The following is a 22,186-nucleotide window of genomic DNA, read 5'->3' on the forward strand; positions in this document are numbered from 1 at the left end:
AAAGGCCCATGGCCCTGAAACTGTTAACAATGTCTCAAGTCAGCTATGTTGCACAACACATACATCCACACAAGCCAACAGCAGATAATATTCAATCACATATATGGTAACGGGCTATATTGCATAACACAGAATCCTCATAGTATACAGTATGTTAGTATGGGTATTCGAACACAGCTCATGTCTTTGCAGTGACCGTACCAAAATAGTTAACGCCATTCAGTTAGACTGGTATAGAATTGCTTTTGGGATATCTGGTGTGTGTGTGACTTAGCCTCCAAGGACAACATTCATTTACCACATTATTTATAGGCTAATCTTATCGATTGCACTTAAGTGGTAGCTTCCACTTGAGCCACATACTAGAAATCACCCAGTTTTCAAAGCCACACCAATATTTCAACTTTAATTTTCAAACAAATAAAGGACATTTGATACATGTGAAAAACTATATAGAAATCTAAATTGTACAGTGCAGAAAAATAGTATTTTATATATATATATATATATATAAAAAGAAACAGGCTTGTTTCCCCCCAAAAAATCAGATGGAGACGCCCGGTATGTAGTTACATCTGGGCGGAGATACGCAGGCGCAAGTGGGATTCCTTTCAAAATCACTACGACGACGTTTTTGAATCGCCATTTTAGAAAAGAAGGAGAGCTGTTCGGAACAAAAGCAGTTAGTTAGCTACATACTTCAACGCTTTGTTTACGCTTAACGATATATTACATATTTTATCCAGTGATCCTACAACGTTGAAATGTCTCGGGACAGATTTAACATTAACGTTAGAGGAAATAACCGTGGAGCTGGATTTCAACGCCGGGGAGCTGGGCCTGGTGGTCCGATGCGAGGTGGAATGGGTAACCTGAATAATTTCAGACAAAACCAACACCCCTTTCAAAGAGGGCCTCATCCCGGTAACTTTGGAAAACCACCCAACCAGATACGTCCGATGACCCCTCAGAAGCCTCTGCCACCTACTATTTCCCAGCCAGGCGCTCAACCGATTCGGCCACCACCTACTCCTGGCCCTGCGCTAACCATGAAGGGCCCCGTACAGCAACAGCAGGCCGCGGCCGCAGCAGCACCTCCGGCGACCGTAGCAGCACCTCCGGCGCCCACAGCAACAACTCCAGCGACTGCAACACCGACGGCCGCACCTCCGGCTGTAGCAACAGCACCCCCGAAAGCCGCAGCAGCACCTCCGAAAGCCGCAGCAGCACCCCCGAAAGCCGCAGCTACACCTCCAGCAGCCGCAGCAGCAGCGCCGGCAGGTCAACCAAAAATGCTGTCCCCACCTCCGAAGCCTGTTCCTCCGAAACCCGCAATCTCATCTCCCCCACCAAACCAAATGAAGAAACCAGCACTTTCATCTCCCCCACCAAACCAAATGAATAGGAACCAGCAAAGACCAGGCAACGCCAATGGAAATGGGCATAAATCTGCACCCTTGAACAAAAAACCTGAACCTCAAACTCAGAATACTCAAATGGAGGCCGAGGAAGCCCAGCACCCCAAGGTTAGTAAGGACGTCAGTCAGTCAAACTAACTAACATTCCGTAATTAGTATGTTAACTATCTTTTAGCTAATGTTAGCTATGGAGCTGTGTTATGTTAAATACAAGTGGACCCACTGAGCTAGTAAAGCTTTCGGTTCAAAACAAAACACGTTGCGGAGTTAGCCAGCGAACGTTAGCTAATTAAGCTAGGTGGCTAACTGTTACATGGGAGACACGTCGGCCATTTTGTGTGAATCTAGCGACGACGGTGTAAATATAAAAATTAAAAAAAATTAAACCACGGGTACATTTCGACAATGTTACTGAAAGCTGATTTATATATATGCATCCACACGACGCGGTTAACACGCGCATGGAAGAAGCCACTGAGAAGACGTAAACTAAAAGTTGGGCCTTTTTCTTCAACTGTGGGGGGTGTAAACCGGTTGAGTAACCTGCATATACCCTAGCTAGCTAGTACTAACTGGATCCTTTGTCCCCATGATTATTTCATACAATCCTAATAGTTAATCTTATCCCAACTACTTTTACATTTTGGTTTTGTTTAATTACGATTAAGGTTAATTTCAAGTAACACTATCATTGACATTTCAGTATTTGAAACTGAACGTTGTCTCTGTCTAGGAGTTGAGAGCGACATTGTCATCGCTGCGCAGACCTGGCGAGAAGACATACACTCAACGATGCCGCCTTTTCATTGGCAACCTTCCCAATGATATCTCAGATGACACGTTCAAGAAGCTGTTTGCGAAGTATGGCGAGCCCAGTGAGATTTTCATCAACAAAAACAAAGGCTTTGGCTTCATACGCCTGGTAAGTGCACCACACTGTGGTTGCATAACCATTGTCATTTTGGTAGTTGGCTCTACCATAAAGTAATTTTTGGTGTTTAGTGCCCCCTCTAAGTTACAGTTTAAACGCATTTCTACCATTCCAGGAATCCCGTGCATTGGCTGAGATAGCTAAAGCTGAACTGGATGATGTGCCCATGAAAGGCAGACCTCTTCGGGTGCGCTTCGCAACTCACTCTGCTGCACTGTCTGTGAAGAACTTGTCACCTTTTGTTTCCAATGAGCTACTGGAGGAGGCCTTCTCCCAGTTTGGAGTGGTAGAGAGAGCTGTGGTAATTGTAGATGATCGCGGGCGCTCCACTGGCAAGGGCATTGTTGAATTTGCCTCTAAGCCTGCTGCACGAAAGGCCCTGGATCGTTGCAACGATGGCGTCTTCTTGCTCACCACGTAAGTTGTATACATCTATTTGGCAACTTTAAGTAGAACATGAAATGCACATGAAGCTTTCTCCTAACGGCTCATGCTGTTACGCTGTAATTGATACTCTTAATGTCTTAGGTCACCTCGTCCAATTGTCGTTGAGCCTCTTGAACAATATGATGATGAGGATGGTCTACCAGAGAAACTGGCACAGAAGAACCACAACTATCATAAGTAACCCTCACTTCATATAACTAAATGGCTTTAATTCAATAGCATATGGGATTTTGTGCTTGATAGGTGTGCATATTTTGTTTTCTTATTACCACAACCACAGTATACCTTTTGATGTTATGCTCATTTTGAGTTGAGGTGAGAATTGGAAATATAGCTATTGTAGCCAGGTGCTGCCCGGGCGGTTCTTTTCATGCAAACTGCTCTGCTAGCCCTATCATTACTGAGATTCCAGCAATCTGCTTTTCATGTCTCTGCATGTCCATATTTGCCCTAACAATGAAGTGTAATACCATTTTCTTTTCAGGACAACAAGGGCTTCAAGTAGAAAACAACATTTAAAAAACATTTAGACACAAACTGTTGCATTCCTGAGTTGTATTGATAAATGTCAAAAATAAGCACAGCCAAAGCAAAAACCTGCCACAAATGAATTTGTATGAACCGCAGAGCAAAACATGTAACGTGTACGTGAGTCTCCGCTTTTAATATTTTGTATTAAAAATCTGGGCCCAGCCTCCTGGGTGTTGCGGGCCGGGCGCAGTGCATGCTGACCAGGTCGCCAGGTGTACGGTGTTTCCTCCAACACATTAGCTTCCGGGTTGGGTGTGTATTGTGTCAAGGAGCAGTGCGGCTTGGTTGTGTTTTAGAGGACGCATGGCTCTCGACCTTCGCCTCTCCCGTACGGGAGTTGCAACAATGAGACAAGACTAACTACTACCACTTGGATATCACAAAGGTTGTTTTTTTTTGCCCATTTCTCACCAACACAGCTCTAGCTCAGCCCCCGTTAATCACACAGACAAATGGTTGCTATCTACGGGTGCAGAAATAGACAAATCCAATGCCGCAACTCTGTAGCTCAAACACAATGTTTAAGAAGGATTATAATTCCAAAATGGGCATTCGTTAAGGTGGGACTCGTTGAGCTAAAGTGCTTACCAGATGTTGGGTTGGTAGATGAGACGGCGGTTAACTTCTTGATGCACCCATCCCGTTAGCGGGATCATTTTCGTCAACCACCGCTGAACTGCAGAGCACCAAACTAAGTACTACAAATATTTAGTTTTCATGAAATCTCAAGTGCATTATAGCAAAACACAGCTTAGCTTGTTAATCCACCTGGCGTGTCAGATTTCAATAACTTTTCTGCGAAAGCATACCAAGCGTTTATGTAAGCACATCTCTCTCAGTAGACAATATTACAAACAGCTAGCAGCCAAGTAGAAAGTCAGAAAAGCAATAAATTAAATCGCTTATCTTTGATCTTCAGATGTTTGCATGCACGAGACTCCCAGTTACACAATAAATGTTCCTTTTGTTCCATAAAGATACATTTTATATTCAAAATACCTCCATTTTGTTGATGTGTTGTGTTCAGAAATCCACAGGCTCAAGCTGTCACGACATCGCAGATGAAAATTCCAAATAGTATCCGTAATGTTCATAGAAACATTTCAAACGTTTTTTTATAATCAATCCTCGGGTTGTTTTTACAATATCTAATCGATAATATATCAACCGGGAATGTAGCTTCAATTAGTAGAGAGAAAATGAATGTGATTTTTCAAAATAAGAGCCTGAAACTGTCTAAAGACTGTTCACACCATGGGGAAGCCATAGGAAAAGGAATCTGGTTGATATCCCTTTAAATGGAGTGAAGGCAGGCTATGGAACATGGCGCTTTCAAAATAGAGGCCACTTCCGGGTTTGATTTTCCTCAGTTTTTCGCCTGCAATATCAGTTCTGTTATACTCGCACACTATTTTGACAGTTTTGAAAATTATACAATTATATGCATATTCTAGATTCTGGGCCTGAGAAATAGGCATGAGAAATAGGCAGTTTAATATGGGTATGTTTTTCATCCGAACATCAAAATACTGCCCCCTACACTCAGGAGGTTAAAAATCCATTCCAGATGATTTTCTGAAAATGATTACCCATGTTGAGTACCCTTCTATGCACGTCTTGGTTACAACTTTCTATTCTAACAACTTGTGGCTGCAGGGAGCGGGAGGAACCGCCCAGGTTTGCCCGTCCTGGCACATTTGAGTTTGAATACTCTAAGCGCTGGAAGTCCCTGGATGACATGGAGAAGCAGCAGCGGCAGCAGGTGGAGAAGAACATTCGCGAAGCCCGCGAGAAACTGGAGGGAGAGATGGACGATGCGTTCCATGTGCACCAGGCCAACATGATCCGCCAAGGCAAGTTTAGCTTGGGACAAACGACCACAAAATAGAAAAGCTTTTAGCATTGTCTTACATGTATTTTCTTGCACTCTGTTTAGATCTGCTGAGGCGGGAGGAGGAACTACGGCGCATGGAAGAGATGCACAGTGCAGAGATGCAAAAGAGGAAAGAGATGCAGCTCAGGTATTGAAACTGGTTTGAGTTACTTTTTGTTCCACAATTTATTCATTGGAATGTTACTGAAACTTGGCAGTGTGCATAACAGGCAGGAGGAGGAGCGTCGCATACGCGAGGAAGAGATGCTTCGCCAGAGGGAGATTGAGGAGCAGATGCGCCGCAAGCGTGAGGAGGCCTACAGGAGTGGCAACTTCATGGACAATGTAAGTTAACCTGAGCAGAGTATCATACAACCATTCAGACCGTGACATTTGTAACTTAGCTGCGTCTTCTTACTGTCTTGATTTCAGAGGGATATGAGAATGACTCAGGGTGGCGCCATGGGCATGGCTGGTGAGTATATCTTATAACAATTTGTTTTCATTAATTGTAATTTGAGTTGTTCTTGCAACCCATATCTTGATTTTCAGCTTGACCCAGAAATGTGTTTTGAAACGAGAGTACCTAGTTTGACTGCTTTTATAAAAGCATATGACGACATTGCCCCTTAAGCTGCCCTGACTCTCATTTTAATGTATGACGTTTAGTCCTGTTGTCCCTACTAGACAATCAATTTGGCTCACCCAACCAGAAGTTCCCCATGGGACACCAAGGCATGGGGGGACCCAGCACTGGGGGAGCCATGATGCCCAACGAAATGGTAATGTATTCCAAATGGATTCCAACACTAATAGGGCCCAGTTGAGTGTGGGTTTTTCCACTGGTTGCTGTAGTTGTCACCAGGGAGAGTGAAGTAGATGGGTTTTGCTCCGGTCGGCCAAGTTTGGAAGCGTGTGGAAGAAATGAAGCTTGTTTGCATCTTCTGCGGCATCTCTGCCATGTTGAGATTAAATTTGTGCTCGACGGCTGTTTTCAGCAACAGCATGTTCCCTCAGTTCCTCTACTCTTACTGCCTGTATTTCAGCTGAAAATAATCAACCTGTACTAAACCCGGTGAATTGTGTTCCAGTGCTTTCTCAAAGCTCCTACTTCGTGTAATGGACCAGTTGCAAGCCCTGTCTTGTGTGAGCCAGACAGGCACTTTTTCTTGGCAAGTGGAAAGATGTCACCCGGCAGCATTTTTTTGTGGCAATTTGTGGATTTAGTACTTTCCCCATACTCTCATTGAACTTCATGCTATCACATGAAATGGTACAGATGCTGTTTTGGTGTAACCTGGAAATATATTTAGGGGCCTCGGTGTGAAAAGTGAACTTCCTGCAATGTTCTATTGTGGCATGGATTGACTACCTAGTTGTTGTAATGTTTCCCCAGCCACCACCTTGTCCAAGCAATTCAAATGAGGGGTTTTAGTACAGGTTGCATTATGACGCAAATGTCTCTTGACATACCATTGAGCTAATGGGTAAGCTCCTTAGTGCAACTTGCATAACAGAATATGAAGAACTGAGGATGACAGGCATTGCATTGACTGCTTGGAAACGTGTGCTATTTGTACCCTGTGGGTGAAACCCTCTAAAGCCCCGAATGTGATGAAGGCATCCGCATTAGGTCTATGGCAGGCAGGTGTATTTAATGTCCTTTTTTTATGCTATAGGCTAAATGCAATTAATGAGTTGACCAGTTAAATATCTGGTAACTTCCTTAAATGTTCTAACGCAAAGCTGTTAAGTCCGTTTTTTAAAAAGTGATACAGCTTGCGTTTTGTATGAGTCAAGTTTTTATACTGTGAAGGATCTATCAATTTGTGTAATGGCACACGGCCGCTTTGACTCAAGGGTGGCAAAACAATCTGGCAGGAAAAACGGCACAACAGGTCGGCTGCTTTTGCAATAGGTGAGCAGATGTTCTTTTCGATACTGGATTGTGCAGTTCGACAACATGTCTTACTGATATCTCCACGTGTCCGTTTTTTGTTCTGCAAATGCTAAATGAACCCAACCTTTTTATAGTGCAGGGATCGCATTGGGAAGGTAAGATTGCTCTGAAGGGAAGATGGCTAGTAGATATGTTACTGTCTGGTCTTGCCGCTACACACAAGGACGCAATGACAAATTTGGATGCCATTTATTGTTGACATTAGAACTACAATTAATTGGCCAAGCATTTATTTGTTTGAAGAAAATGGCTGATATGGCTAAGCCTACCTTAACTAAGTCTGCTTTTGTTAGGCATATTGTGTCCAAGTAGATTCAACAATTAATACAGTTTTTACACCATGTGCCTAGATCAACATACTTGTAGGTGAACATTCATTTTTAGAGTTTAGGCATTTTAAAGTGTGAAATGTGGGCCTAATTCAAACCAAAGTATTCTGAATATGACTGGGGTAAAAGGTCAACAAATGTTGGACACACGATTCATTCCTATATCTGAAGTAAATCTCTCTTAGTAAAACTGAAATGTTCTAGAAGGGTCCAGAGATCAACTGATTAATTGACATGACCGCTCAATTAGGGCCGTTTTTTCAAGTTTTCATAACAATCGGTAAGCGGCCTTTTGGACGCCGAATACATTGTAATCCACAAGGAAACTGCGTGGCAGGCTGACCACCTGTTACGTGAGTGCAGCGCCAAAAGGACCTTGTTGCTGCAAGGAGCCAGGTAAGTTGCTAGCTAGCATTAAACTTATCTTGTAAAAAACAAAACAAATCAATCTTCACATAATCACTAGTTAACTACACACGGTTGATATTACTAGTTTAACTAGCTTGTCCTGTGTTGCATGTAATCAATGAGGTGCCTGTTAATTTATCATTGAATCACAGCCTACTTCAACTTCTCCAAATGTGTGGTGATTTAACAAAAGCGCATTCGCAAAAAAGCTCAATCGTTGCACAAATGTACCTAACCATGAGCATCAATGCCTTAAGATCAATACACAAGTGTTTATTTTTAAACCTGCATATTTAGTTAAAATAAATTAATGTTTGCCGGCAATATTAACTTAGGGAAATTGTCACATCTCTTGCATATACCCTGATTCTTCTTGCACTGAACGCAACAGTTTGGGCCGCCAGGCTCGTTGCAAACTGAACAGAATTCTACATAATTAGGACATAACATTGAAGGCTGTGCAATGTAATGGCAATATTTAGAGTTGGGGTTGCCACCTGTTCGATAAAATGCGGAGCGGTTCCAAAATAATAAACGTTTTGTTTTCTAAATTATAGTTTCCGGATTTGACCATATTAATGTCCAAAGGCTTATGTTTCTGTGTTGGATTATAATTAAGTCTATAGTTTGATAGAGCAGTCTGACTGAGCAGTGGTAGGCAGCAGCAGGCTTGTAAGCATCCATTCAAACAGCACACTACTGCGTTTGCCAGCAGTTCTTAGCCATGCTTGAAGCACAGCGCTGTTTGACTTCAAGCCTATCAACTCCCGAGATTAGGCTGGCAATACTAAAGTGCCTTGTAAGAACATCCAATAGTCAAAAAATATATGAAATGCAAATGGTAGAGATAGTCGACGGGGAATATTGAACCACCAGCTTTCCTATGTTCTGAGCATTGCACGTTTACTTCTCCAACACTGTTTTTGCATTATTTAAACCAAACGGAACACGTTTCATTATTTGAGGCTAAATAGATTTTATTTATATTAAGTAAAAAATAAGTGTTCTTTGTTCATTCGGTATTGTTCTTGTCATTAAAAAAAAAAAATTAATCGGTCACGTTTTTTTGGGTCCTTCAATAATCGGTGTCGGTGTTGAACAATCAGAATCGGTCGACCTCTAGTCCAGACATCCAATGTGATGTGGCTTATTTTGAGAAATTTACCCCAGCCGCGATACGACACAAGCGCGCTGAGGAATTGTATCAGGGCACGCCAAAGACATGAACAAAAGCACATAAACACATCCATTTAGTATAGTTATGTAGGTCTTTAATGTTGTACACAATTTGTTTCCCCTAACTTTCTTCGCAACGTTGTGATCCATTTTGGTTGAGTTGCGCTGTTTACCTCGTGCAGCTTTGCAGGCTGAGCCTGTCCCTAAAGTAAATGGACACAGACTGTGCAACACAGCTGGTAGAAGAAATGGCTTGAGTCAAATAAATGGAACATAACGTTGTGGACAAAGTTCGGAATGTCATGTGTACAACATCTAAAGACCTACGTTACTATACTGACAGCGTGTCTGTTTCTAAAAGGACATGTTTTTTGGTACGCTCTGATGCTGCACAACGAACAATGAGGAAGTGAATCGCGGCTGGGGTGAGCTTCTCAATCAAGCCAAATCACAAAGGTTTAAGGACCCTAAAACATTCAATTTGCATATAACATTGAGATTTACTTCAAATGGGAAATTTCACCTTTAAAAAAAATATACTGTATTTTGCTACCGGAATTGTACAGGAGCAGGGTGGCAATTTGTGTGTATGCAAAATGGAACATGGTCTTTTCAGTAGATAATCTGGATTTGCCACAACTGCTGTGAAACTTCAGTTTTGAGTCTTGACCAATATGGACCTATTTTGCGTCAACTACTGGCATATTTCCAAATATGTGACGCTTATTAAATTGTAGAAGGTTTGGTTGGTGAAATGGCACTCTATAAAGCATAGACCCTGCAAGTAACATGTCAGGATTAGGCTAATGAACATCTACTTTAATTAGTTCTAGCCTATTGGCGAGCCTGTAGACTTGCTTACACTTGTAGTTTGTAATGTGAAATTTACCCCCCCTCGGTCCAGTGTTTTACTAAGGCCATGAAAGTTTCAGGTTTAACAAATGGGTTGGACTTTGGGCTCATTGATTTAAAATCATATTTTTCCCATTTATAATTTATTGCCATTTGAAAGGTCAGCAATACTGTAGTCGTGCAGTGATATCCTACTAGTGTGTTTTAAGCAATAGAGGCAGCGCGAGCAACAGATTTACGGCTATATTGTTAAATAGGCCTGATAGTTCTACACAGAATTTTAAGAAGGTGGAATTGTAGCACTGAAGTGCATTTATTGTCTGGCCACCTGTAGGTTTTTGGCATTAAATGTAACCGTTGGGCCATAGCAAACCGGCAGTCTTCCCCAAAATGCTCCACATGATGCCAGTAGTGAATGATGTAGCCCAGCCTTTGGCATGCACAGCAGACTATGGTAGGACCTAACTAACGAAAACATTACCCTTTCTTCCTTCTCTGTATGTTACCTGTGGCACCTGTGGATCTGCGTATTGGAACTATTTCAACGAACGTTTCCCTTGGACATGTCTCCTGCTGTTTATTTTGTCATGGCTCTCAAACAAAACCAACTCTCTCTACCCCCTCCCCTCAATATGGACTTGAACTGTGTGCACCGCACTGCCCTCCCCTCACCCCTCCAATCTGGCTCCTTGGTGTGGTTGTTAATCCCTATAGCGAAATGAGCGAAACTTCCCTCAGGGAGGCCGGGGGGGACTGGGTCCTAACAACCAAGGGTTTGGCAGGGTCCGTGAGGAGTTTGATGGGCCTGCCAAGAAGCCCCGCTTTTAAATCTGTTCACTGTCATTCATAGCAGCGTTTTTGTGTAGATTCTCTGAACATCTTCACATTGAGTCATAATTGTTGTATTTAAGTTGAAAGTGTTCTTGCATTTTAGCCTGAAGACTCATTCATTTTTATGGCAAGTTAGGTTTTTTCTTTTTTTTGATTTTGTATTTGGAGTAGTGTGAAATTAATACATTGGTCACCTTCAGTGATCATAGCGCTATCTCACCTATGTATAACTTTCTTTCCAGTTGTATCATGCTCTGTGACTCGTGTCGTAAATGGTGATAAATGTCAACTTTTCTCACCTTTCAATGGCTGTGTTTTGTGCCATTTAAGATTTGAAGTAAAAACATGTAACTTTACAATAAAGACTTCAGTTGGTTCTCTCCAAACCCTCTTAAAGTTTATTTTAGCCCAATTTCGAGTTACCCTAAATAAGCCCAGCAGGAGTTTTCAAGCCTTTTGCTCTAGCCGCCATCTATTAAGTGGGTCAATTATTGACTAATATATTGCCTAGCTTACCCTGGACTTTGGAATGCCCGGGGGTGACTTTTTAATGTTATTCATCACCATGTTCCCATGTGAATGAAATTGAACAAATATGCATACTGAGACAGTATTGCTAAAGCCAAGAAAGTTGACATTTTAGAGCACAGTTGGGCCACGTAGAAATTGTACTTGTGGGGCCCAATGTTGACAACGGAAATAAGCAGTCCTGGTGTCAAACGCGACTAATGCTTCTAGCATTGTTTTGTTTATAATAAAATAATATATTTTTTAAAAATCTGGATTTAGTAATGACCTTAAAGTCTGTTAAAATGACAGTTTCGGTTCAGTTTTTCAACTTTCATTTACAATTGTTTTAAACGTATGACTTTGTCTAGCCCTAATTGAAGTGATATGGTCTTTGACAACTGCTGTTTCTTTGGCGTTGATAAAGGAGTTATGTTGGACTGTTCTGAAGTTTTCTACATATTGAACCAGAGTCGAAGGTCCACCTTGACCATCGCTAATCTTTTTAAAAGCAGCACTTCGTTCATAAGTCTCTTGACATTGCATTATGTAATCTTACATTCCAATGAATGTATCATACAAGAGAATGTATGAAAAGGATCTATAAATCTTAACCTAAAATTCTAGTTCCAGCCACTGTCTAACGTGTGCAAGTCATTTAGTCAAATGGTCATGTTATTACGAGAAACTGTGAGGGGGACTGGTAGCGTGTGGTTTTGCCCTCAATGCTAACGTAGAACTTTTCAGCCCCCTTATTTATGGCTCTTTCCCTGGATTTCTTTAGTAGCTCTCCTAGCCTAAGCGCTGTTGATAAACCAAGAGTGGTGTGAACTGATTCATTCCAGCGAGTACCACTGTCACTTTGAATTTTCACATGCAGATTAGACAACTAAAGTCTGAAACCATCATGGAAGCGTTAAAGGGGTAGTTTCGCGAGCCAATGCTAGCATTTGTGCTAGCTTAGCGCAAAGACCAGAAGTCTTGAGGGTGTTACCGGAACTTCCCATCTTTGCTAAGCTATTTAGCATTGTCTTGCTAAACTACCTCTTTCTTCAATCTGGATGCATAGACCAATGGTAGCCAGAAGTTCACCTGACTCTGGGGAATTAAATAATGGGCTCAAACTTCCCCTAGTATTAGGGCAGATATCTTTCATGCATTTATGAAGATGCGTTATGAAAGTGCCAGCCCTTTGCAACATTTTTTTTTAAGTCTTTGATTACACCTCAATCTATTTTCCAACTGAGACTTAAGGTGACACACACCAAATGGTAGATATCTCGGCAATTAAAATAAATAGTTTTTTTCCCAAAAAAAAAAAAAAACATTTTCTGTGTAGGAACATTTCTTTACTGAAGATAGGAAATTCTCACCCTTTTTAAAAACTATTTTATTTTTTACATCGGTATGGAAATAGCACCAGTCACTATGTAGTTGAACTCAATAGGCTCTTACAATTTCGGCAAAATTTTGAACTCAAGAATTATAGCTAAAAGGTTGATCATGGTTGTGGAGCATGTTAATCAAAAATGACTAAACATTCAGTTTATCTAACCCGTTGTCTACTCAAATATCTGAGTACCTTGACAAAAGTAATGTAAACCATTAAATGTTTCTGTTTTCTGTACATTTCTTCTTTGACAGGTTTGGCCACCTTATTAAAGGTTGCTGTGTGTAAGGAGACCTTTCTAAACCAAGAAATCATAGGCCTAACTGAGTAGCACTTAATACAGTTTACTCCTATGACTTGTCTTAAACAGACCAACCTGATGAAGACAGTCTTGCCTTAGTGAAGAGTTGGCAGTTAAGGTTCAAGTCAGTGTTCAGTATTGTAACAGGGTACCAGTTGGTGAAATAGTTTTGATTTTAACAACTGATTGGAACAGACACCCCATCTAATATTCTTACTGGGTGTTATTGCCAATGGATCTAGGTGATTTGGGAGACTATGGGATCCAGTTTGCCTGAATGGCTGAATAACAAGACCAATGATTGGATCTGGCACTGCTTGTTAGGGTGTATGTTTCTAGGTGTACTCGGTCAGCTCTTGCTGGACTACTCACCAAGTTGGTCAACTTGCATACTAATGTAGGCCTACAGGCAACTCAGTTGGATATAGGCCCAGTAGTAGCAATATACTGAATGATCTGACTTCATTTTAAATGGAATTTAGACTTGATCTGTGGATCTGATGTTAACAAAGAATTACATGGTTGCTTTATTTTAGCTTCTTGGGCTGTGTTTACAGGCAGGCCAATTCTGTTATTTGTCCCACTAATTGGTATTTTGACATCAGATCTTTTCAGAGCTGGTCTCATTTGTCAAAAGAACAGTTAGTGAGAAAATAATCAGAATTGGGCTGCCTGCCTAAACACAGCCATAGTATCATACTCTTACATTTGCAGATGGAATACAGATCAGGGGAATAACTAATGATTAAAATGTTGCTAGCTTTGTTTATATGCACCTGTAGTGGGGATGTAGACCACCCCTTAGTTTTTTATGTATATGCTGAACAAAAATATAAACTCAACATGCAACAATTTCAAAGATTGTACTGAATTACAGTTCACATAAGAATTGGACAACAGAAATAAATCCATTGGGCCCTAATCTATGGATTTCACATGATTGGGCAGGGGCAAAGCCATGATGGGAGGGCATAGGCCAACCCATTTGGGAGCCAGGCCAAGCATAGTTAGTTTTTCCCTGGAAAGGGGCTTTATTACAGACATACCCGTCAGTTTCATTAGCTGTCCGGGTGGCTGGTCTCTGAAGCCGGATGTGGAGGTCCTGGGCTGGCGTGGTTACACGCGGTTGTGAGGCCGGTGTGACAACCGTGTATTTTATTGGCCCTTTATCGTCCCCAGTACAAGGTGCACCTGTGTAATGATCATGCTGTTTAATCAGCTACTTGATATGGTATACCTGGTGGATGGATTGTTTTGGCAATGGAGGAATGCTCATTAACAGGGATGTAACCAAATTGGTGCACAAAATTTTGATCATGCTGCGTTTTTATATTTTTGTTCAGTATATATATTTTTAGAATAGTGTTGTCCTGGCTTTGTATGGATTATAGAAGTACTCCATTCTGATAGTTTTGTATCAAAGACCTTGTATAACCGATGGAAGTCTTTGGTAGAACTTCCCCTTATTCCCCGTCACCCTTCAGCAGACTCAGGAGACCTGCGTACCTATAAGGAGCGAGAGGCTTGTCTTTTTCAAGTGTCTTGAGTGCATGGGGGTGCAGTAGCTGTGCAATAAAGTCCAACAGCCAGCCTGCCCCATTCCACAGTAGAGGCTCCGGCAGTTGGTTACGTTGAGGATCAGTAGTTCTGCAGAAGTCAGTGGACAGTAGAGCCTGGACTTGTGTGCAGCGAGAGGTATGCTTACAGAGCCACTGAGAAGGTAAGTGTTCCTGTTTTATGATTTGTTTAAATGCCAAACTTAACTGCTCTACCTTCCTCTCACGTAATGTGACGATACAGGGGTTCTGGCATCACACTTCTGAAAAATGGAATCACAGTGCAGTACTTGTTTCTCCCTCCTGTATGTGAACTTGTGGCAATGTTTTTTTTAATTTTTAGCCTGTGCAGTATCTGATATTTTCCCTTTCATTTTTGACCAAAGCTGGTCTCTATGAATCGAGCTGTATATGGATGGCTGTGTCACTGGCTCAACAATGAATAGTGTATGATGGTGTATACCCTCAACTCTACTTTAGGCCAGTGTAGTCAACACAACTCCTTTTGCAGATCCTTCTCTTTCAAGCTGTAATGACCTTTTGAAACCAAGTGCAAAGTTCTCACAAACGTATTGGGGGTGGGGGTGGGGTGGTGGTGTTGGATTTAGCTGGCATTTGGATTTTGACATTGAATTCATGGCTTCCTTGGCACTGTAGCAGGGACTCGTAACCGATTGGTAGTCACAAGAAATCGTTGGTGGGCGGCGCTTTATTGTTGATATCCTATTTATGACATCCTATTTCATCAAGTAATAGAAGTGATTTGTGAAGCTTGTCTTTTGTCCAGTGTTTCCCTAGTATTACAAAAGCATTTACTTTGCCTATATTGCAAACCTTGATACAGTAGCCTACATTGTAGACCTAGGCCAAAATGTTGCAAGTAAGGTGTATCGTAGTACTTGAGCACAGGACTCTGACTCAAGTCGAACTAGTTATTTGCAATAGAGATAGTGTTGATGTAAACAAACAATATTCAGAGCTTGACATTTGTTCTGGGGGGTTGGTTTGTCTGGGGAAATGAGAATCATCCTGTTGACTTTTTTTTATTTATTTTTTATTTACTTGACGTGTGCTCTACATGGACTGGCTTGTTTTGGGAATCTGCAATGCAACACTGGCTAGCAATATTTTCCCTGTCCATTTCAATATTAAGGCAAAACTCAGAACCTCTAACGAGTCAGTATTATCAGATTTCAGACTGTCTGAATACCCATATTAGCGTACTACATACTTCACTCAGTCACATACCGTGAGGCATGCGGCTCCTGAGTAGGTGGGGCGGGGCCAAGTGTGGGTGATTGTTTTTCCTAATTCAACAGACAGGCATTGAATTAACCAGCCTGATAATGGATAATTTCCAATTCAATATATTTCTCTTAATTAGGGTTGTCCCCGACAAAAAAAATCTTGGTTGACTGAGTCGTCTATTCTTTTGACCTTTAAAAAAATATATGTTTTTACGTTCTTCCGTATGTAGACAACCAGAAGAAAAAGACTAACAATTCTCCTGCTGGCTTTTGCAGATTCTGCCCTTATTCTCCTGAAGTTGCCAGTGATGGGCTTCACGGAGTTAGCCACCTTTTTTTTTCTTATGTGGAATGCCTATATATTTCTACCGATCTGTGTGCCAGTTATGGTTTTCATGTGCATATTTTCCTGTAACAGTTTCATTAATGATAATATCTTCATTTTTCCAAATCATTGTCATGGTCTACTCAACATTCTATGTAAATGACACAAACTGAAAAGGAACTTCAATTGCCAACGATGTGAAACTAGTCTACGTAAAGCCAACAAAAACATTGCAACTTGCAGGTAGAGTATATATTTTAAGTCCTATAAAGCACATTGGCTATGCATGGGCCTGTCTGCAATGAACTTGAAACATTGTATCAACTTAACTTTGGTGAGGCCCAGAGACTTGCACTAGTGAATGTTGCAACATTGTGCAAAATATTCTGGGCCCTCAGTTTCCTGTGCCAGTGAGCTCGGGACAGACACGGCTGAAGGCTATTTGCGCAAGAGATAAGAAGCGGTGATTGATTTGGGCAGGAGCTCACTGGAGCCGAGTACCGGCACCTCAAATGTTCTACTGCTTAAGCTCCTGTTCCTCTTTTATAGAATAATAGCTCAAAAGGTATTGTGGAGTTCCTGTACCTAAAAATAAACTGTACTGGAACCTATTTCAGTCCAAGTCGAGCACTGACAGAATATGCTGATTTCAATTATGTTTCCACTAGATCAGAGCATGCTATTTCTGGAAATAATTTTTAAATGCATTGAGGAACTATTGTCATTATCAATGGATGTAAAAACCGACTTTGTTTGCTTGCTTTTTGAGTTGAAGGAATTGGTTACTTTGAGTAGCTCCACTGCTCATTGGTGGTGCGTTAAGCCAATTATAAATATGATCAGATCTCCAAATGGACACTTCATATGGGCTGCAATTTCTGAGGCTGGTAACTCTAATGAACTTATCCTCTGCAGCAGAGGTAACTCTGGGTCTTTCCTGTGGCTGTCCTCATGAGAGCCAGTTTTATTATAGAGCTTGATGGTTTTTGCAATTGCACTTAAACTTTGAAAGTTTAACTTTCTGTACTGACTGACCTTCATGTCTTAATCTTGGAACTACCCATCCCGGATCCGGGAGAATTGTCATCAACAACACTAATTAGCATAGCGCAACGGTTCAAAAATATTACTAGAAAATATTCATATTCATGACATCAAGTGAAATATAGTGAAATACAGTTTAGCCTTTTGTTAATCACCCTGTCATCTCAGATTTTTTTAATTATGCTTTACAGCCAAAGCAAGACAAGTGTTTGTAAGTTTATCGATAGCATAGCATTATGTCCAGCTAGCAGCAGGAAGCTGCAAATCAGAAAAGCAATCAAATTAACTGTTTACCTTTGCTCTTCGGATGTTTTCACTGACGAGACTCTGTTAGACAGCAAATGTTCCTTTTGTTCCATAAAGATTATTTTTATACCCAAGTTTTATATTTATTAAATTATCAAAGCTTTATGATTAGTTGACTTTCAATCAGCTGTGTAATGCCGGGGCAAAAACCAAACTGTGCACCCCTTGGTGTTTGGGAAACTCTGTGTCTAGTGACTGTAGGGTCAGTGCAGATAGTTTGGGTACCATTGACTATCTAGTGGTCTTACGAAGCTGTCTGAGCCTGTTGGTCCGAGGGCCGATGCTTTGGTACCGTTTGCCGATCAGTAGCAGAGTGAAGTCTGTCTTGGGTGGCAGCAGTCTTTGGCAATTTTTGGGCCACCTTCTGACACCGCTGGTCAGCAACATAATACACTAAAGCACTTAATTGGGAACGAGATGATGACTGCAACAGCTTGATCATAAATGTTTAAATAATATGTTAAAAACAGGAGGACTGAATTAAAAATAATTTAAAAAAATATACATGACATCAACCCAGTAACATCCCGAGTCCCCGGTGCAAACCCATTCAGTAATCAAAAGATGGTTTAGTATTTAGTAAGAACAAAACTCACTTCCATAAGAACAGATCAACTTTAGGTTTCAAAGATTTAGCCTACGGTGCAACACTATCATTTTGAGGTGAACAAACTACTTAGCCTACATTTGAACACCGCTGCAGAAGCTTCGCTATTCGACGTCGTCCGAATGAAGTGGGTTAGTTTTGTTTGACTACTTGAGAGCCTATCTTTCGCAGTCCACCTGTTCCATTAAAGTATGGGAAAGTGCATCGAATTCTACTAAATGAAGAGCCAAAATTAGTCTAACATTCTGGCATTTAAAACCATACTATTTACAAAAAATTTACATGTTTATAACATTCTATTTTCTCACACTGAGAATGATTTATGCGAGATTGTATTCTTTCCCACTATTTGATTTCGGTAGCGCATCCCCATATCTAATTGGTCAGCTGAAATGAGTGACATCAGGGCATTTTAAAGTATACTCTCAGTATGTTGCATACTATTGATTATTTTTATTTTTTTGCATACTCAGCCTATTTAGAACGCAAGTATGGGTATTCGGACATGTCCACAGCATTCTCAATGTAGAAATACTAGAGCAGTGAATTGTTCTAATATTTGAGGTCTTTGTCATAGGCAGAAATGCTATGTTGTCACATACCAGTAGCCCGTTTCTGTTTTGGACATGCATGATCGGCAACCTCCAATTTTCATGGTTGTACGGCTCATTACTCGTGGGATCTTACTTTCATTTGTTCCCCTAGGTAAATTAGGAAGGTTTTAGTTTAATGTGACTTTTGTTAGACCCAGCTTTAATTTATTTACTGTGAGGCAGTAATGGTAATAATAATCACCTTGCTGATTTAGGGAACAGCCTAACTTATGTAGAATGTAATTTTGGAGTATTGCTAAGCTCAACTAGAATGTGTTGATCCATTGGGCTGTTCTTGGGCGGGGTGGACAGTCAAGATACTGGGTTTGGGTCTATCTGAGTCATTCACAACCTAGATGTGCATAAAGAGCACTTCACTTTAGTGTGGCAGCTGCCATAAAGGCACTTTCTCTTTCTCTCTCCTGTGTTTTGAAACGATCTGTGGCACTGTCAAAAAATGGCAGCCTGTTTACCCCCCTTGTGCATTTCATGCGTCAAAGTATCGTAAATTGTCCTTAGTAGTGACATTCTCAAGCCAGTGGCCAGCCAGCCAATCAATTGTAAAGGGTTCTTCTGTACAGTTCACAAGGACTGTGCCAACCTTGATGTAGCAGCTTGTATGTAAATGGTGTCTCATGCAGCAAACTTAGTGTTGGTAATCTTGGACTAAGCGTCTTGTGTAGAGAACTACCATGAGCAGTGAAATCAGCCCCAGGGCTGTCGTGTGTCTGTCTGCACTGTGATCCATTTACCCTCGGAGGTCTCCTCTTTGAGTGGTCAGTCTGCTTCTCCGTATCCCCTTCAGAGTGTGATGCCAGAACTACCCTCCAGGGCCTTAGGGCTGCTACTGGAAGGGCTATGCCCTTTCCAAACTCGCTCTGCAAGACCGACGTCGCAAATACCCATCATGAGGTATAAGGTGAAAGCGTCTTCATAGGTCCAACTCCTGACGTTTTGGGGATTTGCTATAACAATACTTTTCCAGTGTCAACCAAGTCAAGCTTACCTTGCTTTGTAACCATTTCCAGTTCTCACGTATTTGCATGATTGGTGTTATGGCTCTTACGCATTTGCCTGTTACCACAGAAGTTACAAAAAACATTAGCTATAAAGTGACCTAGGATATAATATATATACTTGTCAAAATGCACCCGTATTATTGGGTTTGCTCTATTTTTATGTATGTCTTTTTGGCACAAGTTCTTTACTTTCACATTTTACAGTATGTCAGTCAATTAAATCTAGTGCATGACTGTACTATAGTTTTTTGTAATTTAAAATTCCCATAAACATCCTCTACATCCATGTAGTTTAGCACTCAATTCCACTGCTATTTGTATAGGAATGTCTTTCCCAAGTTCCTAGCTTCGAACTCATTGTTTCTCTCTCACTGCAGGGGCCTCGGGTGATTGTAGGAGGCTGATGAGCTGCTCCTGGTCTAACATATGGTAAGCTACCTCCCGAGTGGCTAGGTGGAAGACTGTCATTGCACCAAAGGGCAAATACTAGTCTGAATTGATGTAGTGTTGCAGAGGCATTGTCTACCTTTTTGAAGTATTTGTCTCTTAACCCATAAGTCTAAGCCCTTGCTATGCTGGAGGGGAGGGGGGGGTCTACTAAACTATATGGAGTTTAAGGTCATAAGGATCATTCAGCTATTTATAAGACTTGGATGTATGAAATTATTAGAAAGTATTTTTAGCCATACTGCTATTAGCCCATACACATCTAAGAGGTTTGTTCTGAAGTCTGTTCTATATCTGAGATGCTAAAGTCTCCATATGTACTTTGTTCAACTGGTACCGGGGGAACCAGTTGAGGCCTGTGGGTGTCCTAGGGCAAAAACAAACATGTTCCTGAATCTCACCTTTTCCACAGCAGTGTCAAATTAGTGTATTGCCCAAACTATTTGCACGCTACAGACAGAAGTTGGTAGATCAGCTGTACCAACTTCACACGAGTTCCAAGACTCTTGTGGGGGTCGTAGAGAAAAACGTAGAACACCATATTGTTTGTGAGTCATCTTTCCATAGAGGGGTCATAATAGTTTATAGGGCCAAACCGTTTGGAGAGAGTTTGTGTATACAGATTTTCAGGATGTCTCAGTCTGACAAACACCGCTCTAGCTCTGTCACCTTCCACTGCAGATGCGCAAGTGTGACATAAGTGGATGCGGTAGATTGAGACCCAACCAATCTCTAGCTTAAACTGACACATTTTGATTAGGATTTTTGTATTATGTTAATTAGATTTGAGAGGCATGGACATAAACCTTACGGGGTTATGTACTTTATACTAAACGAATGGAAATCTTTGTTTTTGGCAATGTTGCTTTGTTATTAGTGGAAGTTGTTGACTTTTTTTTTTGCAGGTTAACTGAAGAGACTGTCTGTACAAACCGGAGCAGGGGCCTTTCTGGTCTCCTAAAGCACGGAAATGGTTCTGCGGGTTGGTTGAACTGTTCTTCAACATGTTAGTCTAAATGGTGTGGTTGCGTTATTCCTTGATTCACATTTCCAATGAATGACAGTTTGTAGCGACTGATTCCATTTTTCTTTTCTCTCTCCCTTAAGGGAAGAGTTCTGATGCCGCACCAGGCTCCAACCAGCAGAGAAGCTAGAAGTTCAACGGGAGATTATTTTATTTTTTCTACAAGCTATTGTAATAAAAGGTTCAACTTTGAGACTTGTGTTTTTTGTTTTTTAAATACATCTGTAATTGTTATAGTGCATCTCTAAAGACGGCCAAAACATCCCTGTGGATAGTAGTCATTTTAATAGAACTGGTAGCACTTTACACTGTTTCCACTGGAATTTACCAGGCAAAATGGTAAGTTAACACAATTGGTACTAAATTGTGCCTAGTGAAGCTTGTCAAATGACCATAATTACAATGCCATTTAAAGTGTAAAATAAAGTACTGCCTCTATTTCCTTATTCAACAATTGAATAGAACTGATTGAACTCATGTGCATGTTTACATGCATCACCAAGTATGTTTATAGATCTGCCATGAGTAGATTTTGGTTGACCTATTTAGCTTGTTCTGACTGAGGCCTTGTGATCCCCGTCTACCAGTATATCAAAGCATTTAAACTCGCAACCACACAAAATGCTTATTCTCACCTGTGTCTGGGAAGCCTCTGATTGTCCAGGTAAAATTAAGGGGAAGGTGCCGTGTTTCCCTGTGCTGGATCACTCTTGTATCCTGTGGGTTGGCTGTCAATGCTGGAGATGGTTCAGCTGAAGGTACACCAGGCTGGAGCAAGGAATGGAGAATGTGTTTGTTTTTTTGTTTTGACTTGTGTTACATCCTGGCACTAGTCTAAGGCAATAGTTATTTGGGCAGAAACAATGCCCTTGCTTTTAGTCACTTAGAGTAGACATTTCATGACTATTTAAAAAAAATCCATATCTTTTATTGTATTACTGTCCTGATGTAATCGTTGTGGTCACACAGGGCAGCCGAAGACTAAGCTGGAAATACTAATGGTAACTTCGTGTATATATGACCATTTTAAAGAACCTGAAAGCAGTGGTTTTGACTTGTTCATA

The 22,186-nt window shown here is 41.1% G+C and overlaps 1 protein-coding gene across 4 annotated transcripts; it reads left to right on the plus strand.

Annotated features, from left to right (window-relative positions):
- Positions 1-623: 623 nt before the first annotated feature.
- Positions 624-21,315, plus strand: LOC112229896 (splicing factor, proline- and glutamine-rich). 4 transcript variants are annotated; one of them, XR_002950232.2, is made up of 12 exons: positions 624-1,526; positions 2,152-2,340; positions 2,465-2,766; positions 2,878-2,973; positions 4,984-5,180; positions 5,264-5,348; positions 5,431-5,545; positions 5,633-5,675; positions 5,888-5,982; positions 20,029-20,080; positions 21,004-21,117; positions 21,206-21,315. XR_002950232.2 is itself a non-coding variant. In XM_024396026.2 (10 exons), exons 1-10 carry the CDS (start codon positions 765-767, stop codon positions 10,751-10,753), a joined length of 1,998 nt encoding a protein of 665 aa, XP_024251794.1. In that variant the 5' UTR covers positions 624-764; the 3' UTR covers positions 10,754-11,142. The 4 variants fall into 4 exon arrangements, 1 of the variants encoding a protein (XP_024251794.1); XR_002950233.2 differs by having other exon boundaries at positions 21,004-21,104; XR_002950231.2 differs by having other exon boundaries at positions 21,004-21,080.
- Positions 21,316-22,186: the final 871 nt, after the last annotated feature.

This window comes from Oncorhynchus tshawytscha, linkage group LG31, assembly GCF_018296145.1.
Source record: "Oncorhynchus tshawytscha isolate Ot180627B linkage group LG31, Otsh_v2.0, whole genome shotgun sequence".
Taxonomy (NCBI): Eukaryota; Metazoa; Chordata; class Actinopteri; order Salmoniformes; family Salmonidae; genus Oncorhynchus; species Oncorhynchus tshawytscha.

Excerpts from the sequence above, each read along its gene's own strand:
- LOC112229896 (XM_024396026.2), top strand. The coding sequence starts at position 765 with ATGTCTCGGGACAGATTTAACATTAACGTTAGAGGAAATAACCGTGGA. Across the intron at positions 2,341-2,464 it reads GCTTTGGCTTCATACGCCTG|GAATCCCGTGCATTGGCTGA; the intron begins GTAAGTGCACCA and ends CTACCATTCCAG. Across the intron at positions 2,974-4,983 it reads AAGAACCACAACTATCATAA|GGAGCGGGAGGAACCGCCCA; the intron begins GTAACCCTCACT and ends TTGTGGCTGCAG.